Source organism: Bombus bifarius, unplaced genomic scaffold (genome assembly GCF_011952205.1).
Source record: "Bombus bifarius isolate JDL3187 unplaced genomic scaffold, Bbif_JDL3187 scf7180000009565, whole genome shotgun sequence".
In the NCBI taxonomy this organism is placed as follows: Eukaryota; Metazoa; Arthropoda; class Insecta; order Hymenoptera; family Apidae; genus Bombus; species Bombus bifarius.
Genome location: NW_022885198.1, coordinates 194,266 through 216,807, shown reverse-complemented (window position 1 = coordinate 216,807; position 22,542 = coordinate 194,266). Strand labels below are relative to the sequence as shown.

The following is a 22,542-nucleotide window of genomic DNA, read 5'->3' as shown; positions in this document are numbered from 1 at the left end:
AATTCCTTTGTTACATGTTGACTGCTTATTTATTTCTTCTATCCTGACTGATAAGCACTTTCATTCTTTTTTGTTCGTTCTCCTACATGTTACGGAATTATAAAACTTACAAAAATGACAAAAAAATCGTTTTGATTAATTTTATACATAAATTGAACATGGATTTTTATGGCTCGTAGAATTTGAAAAATATATCTATTAATTATTTTTCAAGATGTTGGTATGTTATGATTTCAGATATATTTTGGAGTGTGCGTCACAATATGTGTCACAGCAAGTTGGGTCGGTGCGACACATTGTATCAGATATTTGTATTTTTACAAATACGAAACTCCTAATTATTCATCGTTTTCTAACTCATCTATTACAGGGCGTCATCAACATGTAAGTATATCCTATCTTCAAATCTCTCTTTTTACATTTTTGAATATGGTTCATCTTAAAATAAAGTTTCTATGAAACAAATAGTAAATTAATGCATTATAATAAGCCAGAATTAGATACATTAGTAATATTAAAGGATGTCTAAGAATAGTCTGATAATGAATCTACGAAAACTGAGTTTCGGGACGGCACATGGTGCGTTTAGTTTAGACATGGTTTAGGCTATTTCCTCATTCTAGTAAAACAAAAAAATGAAAGTGGAAACTTGTATTTGTTTATGTCTTTACGGCGTATGTGTCACGACCGGCACACTTAAAATCCGATGGACTGATGATGGAGATAAAGATGTGGCAGCACTCGGCGACAATGTATATCGCCGAAGTGCCTAATGAGCCATCGATATCCCAACGGTCCTTCCGCCGAATGTTCTAGAAGAAGGCGTGTGTGCTGTCACGTAATTTTTGGGGTTGGTTGATGAAATAAAATAGCTGAGTCGTAACATACCTATTAATTTTGTTTTAATTAAACTTTATTACGAATTCAGCAATCACAACGGAATACACACTGAATTAACATAAATCACAATTCACTCCAACCACGTTATGTAAGACTTAGTTACACTGATACGTTAAGTACGTGACTGTTATAAGAGTAGAAACCGGTAAAGATATGTTGACTATTCTAAGGATACAGAATAAGTGAAGTCTTACTGACGATACTGTGTCTGAGGAAAGCTAGGGGTGGGTGTGTCTAAGGACACGGGACTATCGGATTTGTTGATGACAATTTTGGTTAAGGAAGTGAGAGCAGTAGAAACCGTCTCCGATTAGATAATAAGACGGTTGGTGAACCAGGAAGGGTTCGCGAGCCGCCCTCGCGAAAAAGTTGCTAATGGAACATACCAGATGTGAAGAAAACCAACTTTCTAAGCTAACACGTGGTAGACAATAAACGTAAAGGAAAATCTAAGACAGGAAATACTCGCTTGGTCCGAAGGACCTTAACTATGAAAATGCCAAGGCCCCTGGTGGGTACTTAAGACTATTGAGGGTGCGCACCAAGAATCTGCAGACATCTCGGTGCCATCCTCAGTTCGCTGTGGAGTGCCGAAGCGTGCAGACGTGTCTCCAGTGCCCAGTGTAGTCCGAAAACAACACGTGTCGCCCAACTGTCGAAAGTGAACACAGCCAAGTGTTTCCTACCCTTTAGGGAGAAGAAAATCCCACGCACCTAACCCCAACCCGAATACTAGCCTCATAGCCTCACGACTAGTTATTCATTTTGAATTGACTAGCTCGATGATGGCCCAGCAATCGCGACCAGGCTCTCCGGAGCAAACTCGCAACCACCCCGCGCTACCTCCTCCGTGGCAGAAGTGTAACAGAACTCTCCGCACCAACGACGCTAATATTACAAAGAAACGGAAAATAGAAACATCAAAACCAGACACGATCGACACCCGGAACGAACAATCAACGATACAAATAAACACCCACAACAGGTTCGCCGTATTGCAATCCACTAACGACGCCATGGAAATCACAGACCCGCCGCCAAACCAACAAGCACAGAGAATCCCCCCTCCCCCACCAATATTTGTGGATGACGTCATCGACATACAAACAATGATCAAGTCCTTAGAGAGAGATATCTCCAAGGAAGACTACAACCTGAAGATTAACAACAACAAAGTAAAAATTCTGCCGACAACCCCTGACGCATACAGAAAAATCACCAAACTGCTTAAGACATTGAACGCCAACTCTCACACGTACCAACTCAAACAAGAAAGACCTTTCCGAGTGGTTCTACGCAACATCCACCACTCAGCGGACATAGACGAACTCAAATACGAACTCTCAAAACTCGGCCACGAAGTCATCAACGTAAGTAATATAAGGCATAGAGTCTCGAAAGACGCGTTATCCTTATTCTTCATGGACATAAAACAAAAGCCTAACAATAAGGAAATTTACAATATCAGTCGCCTAATGAACGCAATAGTAAAATTCGAACCACTGCTTGTGAAAAAAGAAATAGTGCAATGCAAAAGGTGCCAAAGGTACGGTCACACGCAGAAATACTGCAACCATACCTTCCGCTGCGTTAAATGTGCAGGCACTCACTCCACTGATCAGTGCGCCAACTCACAGGAAACCCCAGCGAAATGCATCCACTGTCAAGGTGACCATCCTGCCAACTATAAAGGCTGCTTAGCCTACAAAACCCTATACACAAACAGGTACCCTAAACTCAGAGCAAAAGAAAAAACGCAACTAGAAAGCTATCCAAAACCATAAAAAATTATAAAAACGACTGTTTCCAAAAATACCTCGCCAGCTTATCCCCCACAGCCGACTCCAACTACTCACTATGGAAGGCCTCCAAGAAACTCACATGCCCCCCACAAATAATCCCACCAATCCGCCGTCCGCAAGGTGGATGGGCGCGAAGCCCTATAGAAAAAGCCGACCTGTTTGCTAAATACTTGTCTAAAGTATTCAAATCCCATTCCTCCAAAGCTGCCGCGGATGTTACTGAATACTTGCACACCCCCTTCCAAATGTCCCCTCCTATTGAACCCTTCACTACTGAAGAGACTATAGAAACAATCAGTCGTCTAAATCCCAAGAAAGCAGCAGGGCACGACCTAATAGGCAATAAAGCAATCAAGGAACTTCCCATAAAAGGGATCGCACTCATCACATCGAGTTTTAATGCTATCCTTCGCCTTGAACACTATCCTAAGGCCTGGAAAATCTCATTGATTACCCTCATCCCTAAACCTGATAAACCGATATACGAAACCAGCTCCTATCGCCCAATCAGTCTTTTACCTACCCTGTCTAAATTATTCGAGAAGATGCTCACGAATCGACTCCTTCCACTCCTAGAGAACTTGAAAACACTCCCAGATCACCAATTCGGCTTCCGAAAACAACATTCAACAGTAGAGCAAATCCACCGCATAACCCATACGATCAGCCAAACACTCGAAAAGAAAAAATATTGCTCAGCGGTTTTCCTAGACATCCAACAGGCATTCGACAAAGTATGGCATGATGGGCTACTATACAAGCTTAAAAAGATCCTACCTCACCCCTACTACTCCATCCTAAAATCCTACCTAACCAATAGACAATTCATGGTTAAATGCCTAGACGCCACTTCCGCAACATTCCCAATGGAATCCGGCATACCCCAAAGTAGTGTCCTCGGACCCCTACTGTACTCCATCTACACTGCCGACTTACCTATATCAAACGAGATAACAATAGCGACATTTGCAGACGACACAGCGCTATTAGCTACCCACGCAGACCCGGTAATAGCCTCATCCACTCTCCAGCGAAGTCTCGACTCCATGGAAAAGTGGTTTCACAAATGGGGCTTCAAAATTGACGAAAAGAAATCCTCACATGTAACCTTCACGCTCCGAAAACAAATCTGCCCCCAGGTCACCATCAACAATGCAACAGTTCCTAGCAGGGACTCAGTCCGATACCTGGGAATGACCCTGGACAGGAGACTAACGTGGAAGAAACACATCTCAGATAAAACGAAGCAACTAAAGGACAAACTAAAAAAACTCTATTGGCTCACGGGCCGACGCTCCAAACTAAACATACAGAATAAAATTACCCTCTACAAGACCGTAATAAAACCTGTCTGGACCTACGGAATCCAACTATGGGGAACAGCAAGTAACTCCAACATTGAAATACTTCAACGCTTCCAATCGAAAACGCTAAGATCCTTAATAGACGCACCTTGGTATGTCACCAACGAAACAATCCATCGCGACCTCAAGATACCCACAGTCAAAGAGGAAATAGCAAAATATAGCGACAGATATAGCAAAAGAGTCAACAAACACCGAAACCCTCTAATCACCGGACTACTTGATACGACGGACCAGATTCGCAGGCTGAAGAGGCAGTACCCGCTAGACCTAAACGCTAGATTCATTTAGTTATCCAAATTAAGCACATTCACTTACTTATAATACTTATAAATTATACTTATCTATAATAAGTATTAACTTACTATAAATAATCAGCCATGTCACTGCGCCACGCCAGAAAAATTACTGAAAATTCTCAACGCGAGAATTAATTGCAATTTCAACAAATAAATAAAAAAAAAATCTCGGTGCCATCCTGTCCGCGGTGTGTGGCCTGGTCTCTGATGTGAATTGACGTTACAGTGGCAACGGTCGCGGACGCCTAACAAACGGGAGGATAGTGGGGATATTGAGGGGTGACAAAGAAAAAAGAAACAGATCCGATCGAAAGTCAAATTGTAAGAGCTTCAGTCTTGGAAAGTTACGGCTGGAGTTCAGAACCAAATCGTAATTAGTGTAAACCAAGTGTTCAAAAATAAATTCTCTTTTTATTTTTTTTTATATTTTATTTTTCTTTACATCTGAAATTTCCTTTTTTTATTTTACGTGACAATTGCTTAAGATGTCGAGAAACTCTGATCAATTATTACTGCTAACTACCAACTATCGACTCGAACGGGCGTCTAACGACTGACTTTCCGTCACGATGATGCTGCAGAGGAAAACTATGATGGGGTGTGTCTAAGGATACGAGATCATCGGATTCGTTGAGGAAAGTGAGGGAAATGGACGTTGCTGTTAATTAGTTAATTTCTGTGTTCGTGGTTGGAGAAGGATGCTAACCGTCCTTTAGAGAAAGTTGCTAACGGGAAGCATCGTATATGAGAAAAGCAAATTTCCCGTATTTTCTCGTAGTAAGTGGTAGATTTAGGGACTGTTAAGACAAAGACTATTTGTTCGTCTGGAAAATCTTAGCTAAATAAATCCTAAACTTTATAACGGGTCCTTAGGCTAGCTGAAAATATTCTGTGAGGATGTATCGACATCTAGCAATCATGTTGTCCGCAGAATGGGTCTTTGTGTAGCGAGCCACGGGATAGAAACTGTTGGAAAGTTGTTACTGTCGAGCGCCGCTACAATTTCTTAAAACTAGTGTAAGTGAAATAACTTCCTTTAACACGTTGACTGCCACGCGTGTTTTCAACGAAATCTCCGTTAGGCCACGCGTACAGCAGTACCAAGCGTTCTCCGCTAGGTGCTCCCACCGATATTTTAGTAATGCGAGTCGCTCAAGTGGTGGTCTCAAGACTGATCTTTCGTTTCATTTGTTCGCAACATTAAAACCACTAGCTGCTGTTGAATATAATGAAGGAAAATGTGGTATAGATTATTCCGACTAAATGGTTCCTTTGCCACCACAATTAGAAAAGGAATCAAATGGTACAGAAAACTTGGCATTCAATTCCTTCTGGAAATTTCTCTTGTAAACGCTTCAATGAATTACAAAATTGCAACAAGAAAAAATATAAATATTAGAATATTTAGACAATTATTAGTTGCAAAATTATTAGGGTTGTCTGAAAATACAAAAAACCCTTGTTTTCGACGGAGTCAGCATAATATTGCCGTTCGGAAAAATAATTCCGGAAGAAGCATTAGACGCGCATGCAAACTATGTTATGCATGAGGTGTAGTTGTTCGTGATACTTGTAGCTGCTGGCTGAAGATGTAGACGTCGCTATAAGTTACTGCTGCTTTCTTCTCATTTATGTGCCATGGAAGAAAAATCGGACTACGGGCGCCGGGATTCGAACCCGGGTCCCGAACATTCGTAACCTAAGGCGCTAACACCATTGCGCTACCGTCGTCCGGTCCTAGTTAGTGTCGAGTGGTGGTATTTGCTGTTGAGTGCTGCCACATGCAAATAAAAGACATCGAATGAACCGAACAAAGGCACAAAAGAATTGGAAGAAAACAACAACTTATTGTCCAAATTGTCCCGACCAACCTCAGCTATGTATAGAATGCTTCAAAGTTTTACATTATAAATAATTTTTTTATATTTTCATATTTTTATTTTGTAACAATTCAACAGTTTTATTATTATGGAATATCTTTTCAATTTGACTATTGAATTGACTATTATAAATCACAATTCACTTCAACAACTTTATGTAGAACTTAATTACACTGATGCGTATGTATAACTTAAGTACGCGACTGGTCTAAGGGTAGAAACTCGGTAAAGAGATGTTGACTATTCTAAAGATAGAGAATAAGTGAAGCTTAGTGACGATGATGTGGCGGAGGAAAGCTAGTAATGGATGTGTCTAAGGACACGAGATGAGCTGATTCGTTAAGGACAATTTTGGCTAGAAAAGTGAGGGCAATAGACATTGCTTTCGATTGGATCATAAGAAGGTTGGTGGACTAGGACGGATTTTAGCCGCTCTCGAGAGAATGTTGCTAACGGAAGATGCCGAAAGTGAGAAAAACCAAGTTTCCCGTTTCTTCCTGTGGTAAACAATAAATGTAAAGGACACTTGAAATAAAAGAATCTTGTTTGGTCTGAAGGACCTTAATTATGAAAATGCCCAGATTGATGGTGGGTCCCTAAGACTATTGAGAGTACGCGCTAAGAATGCGTAGATATCTGGTTGTCATCGTACCCGCGATGTGTGGCCTTGGTCTCTGATATGGATTGATGTCACACCGTTGTCATACGCCGCGTTCGTGGATGTCTGCTCGCGTTTCTCTGGATCCAGTTACAGGGAGAATGGCACTTATTTGCGCGGTCCGCCCTCTCTCCGGCGGGTAGAACAGTATGTCCTCGACTAGCTGTATATACCGTTCGGTAAGATCCACGGCGGTGGTGTGGAATTTTGCCTTGTCGTTGGTAATGCGGATAGTCTCGAACTGTGATTCCAGCATCAAGAACTGCAGTATACGGAGCGATATACTGACCGTGTCTACTCTGTCGTTCATGTTCGTCGCTTGCTTAGCCCCGTTGGTGCTAGTCACTTCCAAGACTCTTGACTCGCGGAAACACTGTTTAAGTTGCGCTACACGTGCACCTCTTCTCACTTCTGATCACGTCGGGGTCACCAATTTGAGGTGGAGGACGTGTAGGGTGTTATTAAAGCACTCGGTGTTTAACTTCAACAAGGTTTATTTAGATGACTAGTGCGCGTGGTTTTAGGTCGAAATACGTAACGTGATGCACGTCGAGCTCATGCGATGTCGATACTGATCGAACTGAACTGACTGACTGAATTGAACGAAGTGATCTGAGTGATTTGAGTGTTATGTCCCGTGGTCTGCTACACAAAGCGGACTCTGTTCCTCGGACAAGATGGCCGCCAGATGTCTAAAAATCTTTATTGCATACACTCAATAAGCTTAAGGACCCACCATACATCTCTACAGTTTTCTAGTTAAGGTCCTTCAGACTAAACAAATCTTAGAGTTATGGATCTTAGAGTAAGGACAAGTAATGATGTTATATTTAGAGTTAAGTTTAGTTTAATAAGCGATACTCAATAACAAAAGGACCGATTACATTATCGTCGTACGTCTTATTATCATACTATCCCGCTCCTCCACTCGCACTCTCTGACTTCTCGATTCACATTCTGTGACCTCTCAACTCACACTGCGCTTCTCAACTCGCATTCTGGCCGTTGTAGCATCTCTTTTGTCTTTTGCTAGGCCCACCACACACGTGTTCCGCAGACGCTCGTGGCCAGGGTCACGTAGGTCTTTTCTACGAAACTATGCACTTGAAAAGACTGAGGACACATTAATAGACCCAACAGCGCCTCGGCTCTCGCGACATTGTCCATGGTTAACTCGATGTTTCTTAGGCCCTTTTCCCCGATACTACACAAATGTCTTTTTAATTTGAAGTATTCCTTAAATTTATTGTCTACTCCAGGAAAGTACGGGAAGTCTGGTTTTTTCCACATATGATGCCTCCCACTAGCAACTTTCTCTCGGGGGCGGCTAGCACACTTACCAATCTTGTAGCTAAGCTAATTAGCAGAGATGTCCGTTTCCTAACGAAAAATTGTCATCAACGAATCCGCTTATCTCGTGCCCTTAGATACACCTGTTTTCTTCCGAGGCATCATCGTCACAGAAGTTTGAATTGCTTTACTTTTTTTGACCCGTCAACATCTTAATTTGCGATCACAAATCTTTGTACACGCGATACATTCGCAAACTTGTCATATTTGAAGCTGTTAGAAATAAAGTGTATATTTTAATTTGTTAACAAAGTGTTAGCATCAATTCAACCATCTCTATTATCCTAACCGAAATAGGGAATCGATCATTTCGTGGCGTTGATTAGCAAATCGTAACGGGAATTTACGACTCTCGTTGGCGCGCTTCCTTGCGATCGCGTCTCTCCGTAAACGGTCGAACATTGAGCTTCAGGTTTCCTTTTTTATATGTGTCGGGGTCCTCGGAAGAGAAAGTTTTCTTCAGGGTTTATTCTTCTACGACGTCCTGGCCTCGGACGTCGTTTCGCACGTCATGCGGCTAACATATGCGCTTCCACCTTGGAACTTTCTTTACGGCCATGGACCCCTATACTGCTTTCTTCCTCCATAACTACATCTGGCTAAATCTGCTCACACATTTTCTATTATATTTAGATTTTCATTCTGTCGTCGACTGCCGAAGCGTGCAGACATATGTCTAGTGCTCAGTTAAGTTTACAATACAATAAGTGACCACCTTCCGTTTAAAGTGAATTGAAACAGAAATAAAGCAAGTATTTACTAAACTTACTCGTGGAAAATCCGACACTTATAATCTTTAATCCAAATCATAGCCTCTCGACAAGTTATTTCAATTTGAATTAACTAGCTCGAAGATGGTCCAAGTAATTCGATCAGGCTCTCATGAACAAAACTATAACTGCACTGTTGTACCTCTTCCGTGGCAAAAGGATAATCTGTCCCATCTTTCAAATCTCAGAAACAACAGCAAAACACGTAAGCTAGATATAGTCAAAAAAATGTGAACACTAGTCGGAACGAATCGTCAACAAGTCATGTTACCACGTATAACAGATTCGTAATATTAGAAACTACAGACGATTCTATGGACGTAGTTGAAACATCAACAAATCAACGTACGCAAAAAGATCCTCCTCCCCTACCAATCTTCATTGATGATGTCATCGATATACAAACAATGATAAAGTCTATCGAGAAAGATGTTAACAAAGAGGATTACAAACTTAAAATAAAAGATAATCAGGTAAAAATTTTGCCGGCTAATCCAGATTCCTATAGAAAACTAACAGTTACTAAAAACCCTGAACGCAAATTTCCACACATATCAATTGAAACAAGAAAAACCTTTTCGTGTGGCACTTCTCAACATCCACCACTCGGCTATCTTAGATGAATTGAAGTTTGAACTCTTAAATCATGGCCACTAAAGTAGCCAACATTAGCAATATAAGACATAGTATCACAAAAAACCCGCTATCCTTATTCTTTATTGATTTAAAGCAAAAGCCAAATAATAAAGAAGTCTATAACATCAACTGTTTAATGAATTCTGTAGTAAAAATTGAACCACCTTTTATAAAAAAAGAGATAGTTCAATATAAAAGGTGCCAAAAGTACGGTCACACACAGAAATATTGTAACCACAATTACCGCTGCGTTAAATGTGCAGGTCTTCACTCCACAGATCAGTGCATTAAATCTTCAGAAACTCCTTCATCCTCTGTCAAGGAGAGCATCCTGTGAACTATAAAGGTTGCACAGCCTACAAGGCCTTGTACAAAAATAAGTACTCTAAACCCAGAATTAAGGACCTAACCAATAAAGTACTTATTCCACAAAAATTCACTACTCCTCCAACCTCCTATGCACAGATAGTTCAAGAAAATCAAAGCAGACCGAAAATCTATAGTGATCATTCACAAAATAGTGTTTTCAGTTCACGAAACACGGATAACTTCAATAGGCTTGAAAAATTAATCGTGAAACAAACAGAGCAAATCAATAACTTGCTATCATTGCTTACAATCATCGTGGACAAATTAACACACTTCGACGTAAAATGAAACCAATACGCATAGCTCTTTGGAATGCCAACGGTCTAGCTCAGCATAAATATGAACTAGAACTCTTCTTAAAACAACAAGTCTTAAAACTCTTCCCCGATAAAAATTATCTGAAAATAAACGGTTATAACTTTTTATCATATTCAACATCCCAGTGGGAAGGCTCACGGCGGCACTGAAATTATCATCAAGACCAGCATAAAACACTATGAGCTCCCATCATTCCAGAAGGACTATCCCCAAGCTACAAATCTAGCGATAGAAGACTGACATGGTCCAATCACCACGTCAGCAGTATACTGTCCTCCTAGACATTGTATTTCCAAAGAAGACTTCGATAACTTCCTCGAAGACTTGGGCAATAGATTCATAGCTGGAGGAGACTATAACGCTAAACATACGTATTGGGACAGCAGAATTACCACAGTAAGAGGCAAAAATTTTTTGAAATGCATAAACGCCAGCAGACTTAATTACCTCAGTACAAACGAACCCACTTACTGACCCACTGACACTAAAAAACTACCTGATTTATTAGATTTTTTTATAACTTTTTCTTTTGCACGTGGAGAAATCCTCATGAACACTTCGCCGCTGCTAATAATCGGTAATAGCAGAGTAGTGTCAGACTGTTACCAACTAAAACTCCAGGATGACCATCCTACGCGTATGAACCTCTTATGAATTATCTTCTGTTGCACCTCCTTCCCACGTCCTCTTGTTCGAGCCAGTCCTAATAATTCTCTGACTGTCGAATTTGGCATTAGGGGGGAGGGGGCATTGCCCCTAGCGCTATCCCCCTTCTAGTCGTGGTTCGTTGGGACAGCGACGAAGCGGCTCTAGGCCGCTTGACCGTCATTCCTCTCCATCGCGTTATCCTGCAAGGGTGAGAGTTTTTCTTTCTCTCCCTTTCTGTTCGCTCCTTTGCGAGCATAACTCGCTCGCAGAAGAGGCGGACAGCCTCATATTCCTCTGGCCCGCTCAACATCGCTTCTACGATCATCGAGGGGGTCAATTTTTCGCCTATGACGTGCCCCAGGATGTAGCGGGACAGTTCCCACGCTGGACAAAACTCCAGCGTGTGCTGCGCTGAGTTCCCGCCATCCCCGCAGTGGTGACAGATGTCCGTCGTCTCCCGTCCGATTTTCCTCAGGTATTCGCCGAACACGCCGTATCCCGTGTGTACCTGGGTCATCCTGTAGGTGAGCGGGAGGCCGCGGCGGCTTCTCCATGTCTCCTAGTTTGAGAGGACCGCCTCCGCGCCTCGATGTTCGCCTCCCTCGTTGATCAGCTGAGATCGCCACTGGTCCCACGCGTCCTCCTCGGTGGTTCCTAGGTCCTTTGGGACCGCCTGCTCGGTCGAGTCCTCTCCCGGATCCTATACTCTCATGTGGGTATATCTTCTCTTGAGCGCCAGTGCTCGAAGCTTTCACGGGGGAGACGCGGCCAGAATGGTCGCTGACGCGTGGGACACCGTTCGGTATCCCCTGATGATCCTGATGGCGGTTACCCTGTGCAGCCTCCTGAGGAGCAAGGTGTTGCGGCGACTCGCCATCAGATCGTCCGCCCATACCGGGGCCCCGTACATCACTTGGGACCGAACGACGCCCCCGCATATTTTTTTATAACTAAAAACATCTCGCCAAGATATGTTCAAATCAACTCTTCTGTGGAACTCTCTTCAGATCATTTACCCGTTATAGCAACAATTAACTCAACAATTATTGAAGATCAATCTGGTGACATTATTCATGAACAACTCACAAACTGGCAGTTCTTTAGGGAAGTCTTCAATCGTTCAACATTAGCCTTAATAGCCCTAAAACAAATGAAGATATAGATGCAGCCACGGAATATTTAAACACCAGTATAATAAACGCGATCCGTTCTTCTACCCCTACTAAGAGTTTTGTTAATAAACATGAATACCCCCATTATTTAATAAAAGAATCGTAGAAAAACGCAGACTTAGAAGAGCATGGCAAAGTCATAGAACACCTGACGACAAACGAAACCTAAATAATGCAACGAGAAAATTAACTAAAATCTTTAAAAATTATAAAAACGACTGTTTTCAAAAATATCTTACTTATCTGTTTCCCACAGCTGACTCCAACTACTCACTATGGAAGGCATCCAGGAAACTCACTCGTCCTCCGCAAATAATCCCTTCAATTCGCTATCCGCAAGGAGGATGGGCGCGTAGCCCTGTACAAAAAGCCAACTTGTTTGCAAGCCACTTAACTGATGTTTCCAAACCGTATTCCTCCACTATTGCAGCGGAAATAGCTGAATACTTGCACTCACTCTTGTAGATGCTTCCTCCTATTGAGCCTTTCTCATCTCTGGAAGTCTAATTAATCCATCGTCTAAATCCCAGGAAAGCATCGGGGCATGATCTGATAAATAATAAAGCTATTAAAGAGCTTACCATAAAAGGGATTGCACTCATCACTTCTATTTTTAATGCAATTCTTCTCCTTTAATACTATCCTATATCTTGGAAAATATCATTAATTACTCTTATCCCTAAATCTGGAAAACCAATACGCGAAACTAGCTCTTATCGCCCAATTAGTCTTCTACCTTCTTTGTCCAAACTATTTGAGAAGATGCTAACGAAGCGACTCCTTCCACTTTTAGAGGATTTGAAAACAATGCCAAATCATCAATTCGGTTTTCGGAAGCAACGTTCTACGATAGAGCAAATTCATCGTTTAACACATAAAATCAGTCAAGATTTAAAAAAGAAAAAATATTGCTCTGCGGTATTCCTGGACATTCAGTAGGCGTTCGGCAAAATGTAGCATGAAGGACTAAAGAAAATCCTATCACACACCTAGTACTTCATCTTAAAATCATATCTAACCAATAGGCTGTTTATGATTAAATACTTAGACGCTATAACCGCAACATTTCCAATAGAAGCTGGCATACCCCAAGGCAGTGTCCTCGCACCTCTGTTGTTCACCATCTACACTGCCAATTTACCAACTTTAACAGAGATAACCACAGCGACATTTGCTGATGATACAGCTTTATTGGCATCCCACTCAGACCCGATAATTGCCTCCTCAACTCTCCAGCACAATCTCGACTCTATGGAGAAGTGGTTCCACAAATGACGCTTCAAAATAAATGAAAATAAATCCAGTCATACAACCTTCACGCTGCGAAAACAATCCTGCCCATAGGTGACCATAAATAATGTTCCAATTCCAAATAAAGATTCAGCCAGATATCTGGGCATGATTCTGGACAGAGGAATGACACAGAAATGACACATCTTAGGTAAATCCAAGCAATTTAAATTAAAATTAAAAAAATTCTACTGGCTCATTGACAGACGTTCCAACTTAAGCGTACAGAGTGAAATAATGCAATATAAAGCCATATTAAAACCTGTTTGGAACTGTAGGATCCAACTACGTGGAACAGCGAGTAATTCTAACATAGAAATTCTTCAATGATTCCAATCAAAACCTCTAAGATCCTTAACACTAGGTTTACGGGACCCGTCAATTTGACGGATTTCGAACTTCGAAATGAAATATCTCAAAAACCATAGCACCAATTTTAACCATTTTACATCGTAACCATTTTTCATCTAAAGAATTTATACACAAAATTATTTTTTCCTAGGCTTTCTAATCTTTGAAATCTGTATGTAGTATACCTATCTCTATGGGACCCGTCAAATTGACGGGTAAACGAAAATACACATTTTTCTCTAAAAAATCGATTTATTCAAATTAAGTCTGAAAGGAACAATATTAGGCTTCACATTTAAATAAATTATTGATAAATAAAGTCTTTTTTAAATTATCACTAAAAAAATAACAATAACATTAACGGTACAGGGTAAATATATCCATTGAGTACATTTTTTGCAAATATACTGAATGTTGTTCGTGCATTTTCCGCATACGATCTTTTTGCAATATATACAATAATTATTACTTCTATATTTTTTGCAATAACCCACTTGGCAACTTTTTCGCACTTCTGACTTTGAAGGTGACAGAAATGAAGCGTCTGATCTTTGGCAAATGTTCTCCTTGTTTTCTCCAGCTAATTCCTCGGCTAAACAAAATATGAATTCCTTTCTGAATAATTTCGGTCTGGTGCACTGTTTATATAATATCCACCCGTTTATCGCTGCCAAATTCAAAATATTGAAAAAGACTTGAAGGAGCCATCGGAAACTCCCTGCTTTCACACTATATTTGCGTGCCATTTGGTCAATGACGTCCACACCAAACTTTGTTTTATTGTAAAAAGCAATGGCTTCTGGAACACGTTTATAATTATCTTCTATTCGTACATCTGTATGTTTGGTGCTTAGGAGGATTTTTACTTTAGGTTTACTTTTATACACAGTACAAGTGTGCAATTTTCTGATTTATATAAATCTGAGGAAAACAAAGTCATCTTGTCCTTTTTTTCCTTCGCTGGTTTTGCCAGTTCTCTTTTATTCGACCGGATGGTCCCAACCAAAGTTGTTTTTCGTGCTAGAAATTTTTTAGCTAGCGGGATGCTTGCAAAGAAATTGTCTGTCGTTATATTTCTGCCTCGTTGCAAATATGGTTCGGCTAATTTTAGTGTTACAAACTCGCTCAACGGTATTGAGCATCGAGTTTCATCTTTCCCCATATAAGGAAAACCATTCAAAATATACTTTGTTTGGACGTCAACTGCTAACCAAAATTTAATGCCAAATTTATGGGACTTATTCGACATATATTGTGTAAATCTGCACCGGGCTTTCGTTGGAAATAATTGCTCATCTATCGAAATATTTTCATATGGCTTATAACAAGCCTAGCTATTACTTATAAACCTGTTACATATTTCGGAAAATGCAAAATGGTCAAAATTAATGCTATGGTTTTTGAGATATTTCATTTCGCGAAATCCGTCAAATTGACGGGTCCCGCAAACCTAGTGTTAATGTTATTGTTATTTTTTTTAGTGATAATTTTAAAAAAAGACTTTTTATTTATCAATAATTTATTTAAACCTGAAGCCTAATATTGTTCCTTTCAGACTTAATTTGAATAAATCGATTTTTTAAAGAAAAATGTGTATTTTCGTTTACCCGTCAATTTGACCGGTGCTCGTAGAGATAGGTATATACGAAACGCCCGTAAACCTAGTGTTAATAGATGCACCTTGGTATGTTACCAACGAAACAATACATCGCGATCTTAAGATATTTACAGTTAAAGAAGAAATATCCAAATTTAGTAATAGATATAACACAAGAATTAACAACCACCAAAACGCACTAGTTACTCAATTACTTGACACGACGGATCAGATCCGCAGGCTAAAAAGACATTACCCTCTAGATTTAAACATTAGATTCAGCTAAAATCAAACATACGATAATCACTTATTATTCACGTTATAGTACCACGCTAAAATAATTTACTTATAATTCTCAATGAGAATTGATTGTAAAATACATCCAAATAAAAAAAAAGAAAAAGAAATATTCAGATTTGGTAACCCGATGAGCGAATCCAGAGTTTTTGTATTCTCTGAACAAAAATAATTTTGTACAGTCTTATTGTAGGTGGGTATAATGTTCTGCTAAAAATCCAATTTTTTTTTTTGGTATAATGCGAATAGCATGTTTTTTCAATTGCTCATTAATTAAATCTATACATATTTGATCGTTTATCCGATCTGATATAGAATTTATATCTACATTATTGTTACTACTGTACGTACGTAAAATGTACGAATATATTTTCTTGTATAGATCTACGAGTATTCAGAAGTAAACAAAAATGTTGAGTGGGTACCATATCATAAATTGGCAGAAAATGTTTGTGAATTGCAATACATACTTTTTGAGTAAAGTATGAATAAAATGATAATTATAGTATACAAATATTGGTTGCGCATTTATTTTCTAGCAATTTAGGAATTATAGTAACTAATTTTTTCGATACGACGTTACCATGAAATTTTTATCTGTATCTTTTCAGACAGCTTCATACAATGCTCCATTCTTCACAACCTGGTTTTGTACGAATTGGGAAATTCTTTACTTCCCAGTTTACTTCATTTGCCAATCTGCAAGAATCAAATGTAATACTCCATCTGAAATAATTGCAGAGAGTTTACGAGGTTTCCGCGACAAAGGATTTACCGGTGGTCGTTTTTTGATCAGATGTAGTCTTTTTTGTGGTCTCTGGGTAGTTACAAACTATATGTATATTTATTCGCTCAGGATACTACTAGCTACCGATGTAATGGCACTTTTCGCAACCAACGTATCTTGTGTATATTTGTTATCATGGGTGATCCTTCATGAGCAATTTGTTGGAGTAAGGGTTAGTAGATGTTTTCATAAACATTGTCTGCAATCTGTAACTATTAATTGTCTAATAAAACTAACACTGTTGATGAAATTGTTATGTGACAATTATGAATATTGCAGATAGTAGCAGTAATTTTATGCAATACTGGAATTGCACTTTTAGCGTACATGGATGGCATTACTGGAAGTCCAACGTTAGGTGGCGTTGTTCTGGCAACATCGGCAGCAGCTGGTTCGGCAGTTTACAAGGTAAAAGTTAATATTAAGAGATCGATAATTTTGGACAATATCAGTTACATCTAATTTATAATTTGACAATATACATTCTAAACAAACGCTGAAAATAATTCGGTGGAACATATGAGGAAGGAAATATAATGTTAAACTAGGTGCTGTTTAAGAAAGTCATAGGAGAAACAACATTTGGTCAAATGTCTTTATTCTTTTCTCTTATTGGCTTGTGTAATGCGGCGTTGTTATGGCCAATTTGTTTGGCTCTTTACTTTTCGGGAGCAGAAAGCATACACTGGGGACGATTGCCATGGACGGCATTACTTTCAGCAAGCATTTTGCACTTAGGTTAGTATCATTACTAATTTTAATCTTAAACTTCTATCCAGAATACACCACCAAATCAAGATATAGGTTTGATTATATGAATTCTTCGTATCATAATAAAATAAACCTTTTATGATTTTGCAACATAAATATTTTTACATACTTGCGAACATTTGTTTAAATTTTGCCACTGATTGAGCACTACATACAAGCAAGATACAGTGATTATACAGGGTATATCATGCAATTGGGGTGGGTTATATCTTGTATCTAGAATTTGGTAAGAGACAAAAACTGTTAAGGAGAAACTTAAATAGTATAGTAATATAGTATCAAATAGAATAAATAGTAATGCTTTGTTACTTTCCCTTGGAGATCCCCAAAAGATCTGTTTTTTATATAATCGTTCTTATTCTATAGTTCTTTATCTATATTTAAACCAACCTATCTTATGTTATTGTAAATATATACAGGGTAGTTGGTAACTGGTGGTACAAGCGGAAAGGGGGGGGGGTGGTACAAGCGAAAAAAGTCGAAAATATAGAATAAAAATTTTTTTGTTTAATTTTTTTAAAAATCTACAGTGGGATCCGTTATAACGAGACGTGATAAAGTGCACGCGTACCGAGCGAAAATTCAAAGTCGATTTTCTCGAAAACAAAGTCTCGAACGAAAAACTTTTATTCTATATTTTCGACTTTTTTTTCGCGTAGCATCACCCCCTTTCGCTTGTACCACCAGTTACCATCCACCCTGTATACATTATGTTCGGCTACAGGTGTAAAACAATTTAAGAGGTGACTCTTGAAGCTACAATAAGATGAAAATCAAGAATAAAAAAATTGTGTTTTCAGTATTGTTTTTAGTTATTGACAATTAAAAATTAGCCGAAATATCCCTGTGTGCGAAAAAACCTCCTTACATAACTGAAAATAGGTCAGTCTAAGCACCGGTGTGCACAGGGATATGGGTAGCAATTTGCCTCGTGCAAGTTGTACAGAAAATTATGACATTTGAAGACGTGGACCATCCTGCACGACGTTTTCTAAGAAAAATCATAGATTAAACATTATACCTGTCTACTCATTAAAATTCATTACAGCATATCGACAGCTATTTCATTAGTATTTCTTCTAATCCTTTGCTTCCAAAAATAATTAATAACTAACAGCCCATAAACAATGCTTATACAAATTTGGTACACGCAACGCGATCGTCCCGTCCACAAAAATCATTTGCGTTTTATTAATATATTAGTATTTTTTGGATTATCTTTTATCCTTTATATCAAGCTTTTATATGTGATTCATTTGCAAATAAGTGTAATTAATATGAGTTATTAATCGTTTTAAGTATGACCATTCAAGAAGATTTTGTAGTCAATGAAAATTTTGAAATACGTTTCACAGATCTAAATGTTCCAATTTAATTATTGTTAAAAATATGTTTAAGAAATTTGTCATTAACTGATTTGCGATTATCATAAGAAGTGTTTCACAGTAACTTTGAAAATGTCGATTCCAAAGTTGTAAATGTTCGAAAATGAAATGTTAAAAAAATAAGATTCTAATAATATATTTCTTATATGTTTTAGAACCAAAATACATGAAACGTTTATAACGACTCATACATATTTAAAAGTCTCTGTCTAAACAGTTATTTTCAGTCCTTCCTATATGAATATTATAGATGAATATCTCTAAAAAACGTGCATTCCCGGTACTTAAACTCATGTTGATCACGATATATAGCCTTATTTATAAGAAATACAATTTGCAAAAGCGCTGCAAGATACTGAACTTGCTTCATAGGGAAATTATTATAAATATAGATTCTTCGTTTCACTCATAATTGATGTAGTATGATTGTCTCTACGGTTTCGCAAAACTTAAAAAAAGCTCGTGTTCTATCTCGATTAAGTGATCACGAGTAATCTTATTTCGCGATCCTTTATTCAAAAATTATTATTCATACCTTTTTATGTAATAATTCGAAGAATTGGTATGTTTCCTAACATTGAGGTATTCTGGATATATCAGAAATAAGAGTTTGAGATAGATATTAAGGTTACATTTTGTTTTTATTCGATAGTTGCAAACATGCTTGGTAACTTCAGTATTGCTCTGACCTACGACCTGTTCATTACGCTAGGATTGATCACCGCTGTACCTGTATCTGCTGGTACGGTAAAAATGAGACATTAATTGAGCTAATATCTATAATTACTCAATAATTATGTAATATTATGGTGTTACAGCATTGGATGTTCTTTTATACGGAGCCCATTTCATGGGGATGAAATTGGCAGGAATGATTTTTATAGCAGTCGGCTTCTTTCTCGTGATGTTTCCAGATAATTGGCCAGATTATATAACCAGGCTGCTTCGGTATGCACTTTAAATATATTTCTTAAACGTAATTTTATGGTATGTTTATTACTTCCAAGTGAATTTTTTTCTTAGTCTTTAGTTTTTGTAGATATTCTAAGCGTCCTATGTTTGCTACCTTCTTACATCCACGTGTGCGCACGTGTATGTGTATGTATAATATGTATACATACATACACGTATTTATATATTTCTTCTTTCCACTTTTGCAAGGATATTAAAATGTCATTTATCTTGTTTTGCACCATCATAGAGGCAGCGTGTAGTCTCACTGATGTAGGATATGCTTGATATATAAAAGTGGCCTATATAAATATCTATCTTTCTCTTATTCACTTCTGTATTTGAATCCTTTTAAAGCATATTAAAGTTCATATGTTTCTTTCTGGGAACAGCTTTTATGACAAAAATTCAAAGGCAATCTATTTTTTAATTATGTATGTAAATATATATTTGTACATAACATGAATATTATGCATAAAATTATCACGTGTAGTGCTTCTTCGCATCACATTGACTCTACCAATAATTTAAAGATATTTAGAAATATTTATAAATAATATATTTTCTACATCGAAATTTTCTATTACGTTACATCCTTAATGAAGATCACTTCTTATTCTTTTCTTAAAAATATATCGCAATACTATACTTGCGTACATATGCGTAGGTAAATTCGAAAGATTGATTCGATTAATCGAAATGGTTATATCGCTTAATCAAAATATCAATTGAACATTTGATAGTCCGTTCAATGGTTTTATATTTTTGCTGTGTAGATACAGATCTAAGCAAACTGTAGAATATTTTCTTTGCCATTTAGAGGTACAAACTTTTGTGTTTCATGAATTGATAAAAATAAAAAATAGTACTCATATTATTTTACAGGATGCCGGAAATATGCAACAGGTTTAAAGTATAATTAAATGAATATTTTTTTATATTTAAGAAATAAATCATGATTACATCAAACATCAAATATATTGTATTAGTCGTTATTTATGTAAGATGATATACTTACATGTAACAAGTTTCAAAGTCATTCATGCAATTAAGTAAAATATGCTGTCTCGTTCACGCAGTTTTTAAATATGTAAATACGAATTATAGAAATTATATAATATTGTAGTTAGTATTTAGAATATGTTACCATATTAATCCTATCAAAAATTATTTAGAGGGCCGTCTCATTTGTTTCCAATTCAATGAAGAATTTATTAAGAATAGATTCTATTTTTAATGTGAACAATGATAAGTAATGAATAGCCACTAATACAGTAATTTAATAAAATTAAGATATACATACAACGATATATGATCTTCCAGAAAACAGTCATCTATTAACTAGTTGCAGACTAGTTAATAGTATTTTATTAATAGTATGTCGACGACTTTTCAATTCTATTGCCAAAAACACTTGAAAGTATAGACTATTTCCTTAAAACACGTTGACGCCGGCGCCCGAATTCACTGTCTGCTTCGTGGGGCGGCGCTGGGTCACTACCCATTTTGTGAAATACATGTGTGACCCATCGCCGACCCTCGGGACAGACACGTGTGACCCGCCGATGGCGCACGCCGGCGTCAACGAGTTAAAGAGATGAGTAACTAAACATTTAATCAATGAAAGTCAATAACATGTACCAGGTCACATTTTAGCAGCTATATTTTCGTACAAATCTATATTTTTTTGTCATTATGCAATATACATTGGACTATTGAATTTGATATGTCAAAAACAAATAACATCTACATTATATGAATTGTGAAAAATTGGCATATATAAAAGTTGTATGTGTGTGCTAATAAAAAAGACGGACGTATTTACTTGTCTTATAGAGGAGATGCTTAAACAATTTTAAAGTTAATTTACTTTTATATTTTTAAATGCAATGTTGTATTTTTTATGTTAAAATTTGGAAATATATGTACTGGGTATATCTTCTAAGATTAACTACCATTTTTTAGGCATTTCTGATAATTTGCCAATGAAATGTTTTGAACAAAAGTTAGTCAGTTTTCGATCCTCTCCAAAAAAATTTTCCCGATAAAAAGTCAAGATCATCTTGGCTTTCTTAAATGACACCACATATTTTCGACTTCCCACAGTTGTACCTGACGCCAAAACAAATTCAACGATTTGCTACACTAGGAACCATGAAATGATCTTGAATTCTGAAATTTAAGTTTGATCATCATTAATATGGAAAATTATCTTATTTCGACCAAATTACGTATTTAAATACATATATGTACATACATATATTTGATGCTTGTATTATAGACAAATTTAGCGGTTCTATAGATATATACAATGTGTTCGGCTACAGATGTAAAAAAGTTGCAAAAATTGTTTATATGTGGCATTATTTATTAATTACTTATAGAAGCAATGGTTTAAAGGAAACATTAATCCTCTTTACTATAAAATTTCATAAGGCGGTTTTCGAAATGCTGTTATGAATTTTAATGAGTGGACAGGTATAATGTCTAATCTACGATTTTCCTTAGGAAACATCGTGCAAGATGCTTTACTTCTTCAAATGTTATAATCTTCTCTACGACTTGTATGAAATAAGTTGCTATCCATATATCGCACGAATTGAGGATCCCTGTACACACCGATGTTTGGACTGACCTATTTTCGGTCGTGCAAGATTTTCTCGCACACAGAAATATTTCGGCTAATTTTTAATTGTCAATAACTAAAAACAAAACTGAAAACACAATTTTTTTATTCTTGATTTTCATCTTATTTTAGCTTCAAGAATCACTCCTTAAATTTGTTTGTTTTAAATTTGCACCTCTAGCCGAACACCCGTATAGGTTACACATAGGTTAAAGGTTACATATAGCTGCGGGAAATAACATACTTGTAGTGTTCAGGAAAAATTCAAGGAAAATTTCAGGAAAAATCTCTTATTGGGTAAAGAGAGCTTAGAATTAGATC

The 22,542-nt window shown here is 37.6% G+C and overlaps 1 protein-coding gene and 1 long non-coding RNA gene across 6 annotated transcripts in view; one reads left to right on the top strand and one right to left on the bottom strand.

Moving 5' to 3' along the window:
- The window catches only part of LOC117215369 (putative thiamine transporter SLC35F3), a 47,726-nt gene that overhangs the window by 9,205 nt on the left and 15,979 nt on the right, over window positions 1–22,542 (top strand). For 4 of the 5 annotated variants that reach the window (XM_033461735.1, XM_033461736.1, XM_033461734.1 and 1 more), the window contains exons 4-9: window positions 238–384; window positions 16,313–16,660; window positions 16,768–16,896; window positions 17,037–17,226; window positions 19,297–19,386; window positions 19,463–19,592. In XM_033461735.1, coding sequence (XP_033317626.1) covers window positions 238–384; window positions 16,313–16,660; window positions 16,768–16,896; window positions 17,037–17,226; window positions 19,297–19,386; window positions 19,463–19,592 — 1,034 coding nt within the window. Of the gene's footprint in view, window positions 1–237; window positions 385–16,312; window positions 16,661–16,767; window positions 16,897–17,036; window positions 17,227–19,296; window positions 19,387–19,462; window positions 19,593–20,480; window positions 20,568–22,542 lie in introns of those variants that run through there. The other variant, XM_033461739.1, reaches the window with a different exon arrangement.
- Window positions 14,284–14,653, bottom strand: LOC117215379. The gene is made up of 2 exons (XR_004489083.1): window positions 14,574–14,653; window positions 14,284–14,399 (listed from the first exon to the last, which is right to left on the bottom strand). It is a non-coding gene; the product is annotated as an uncharacterized LOC117215379 (long non-coding RNA).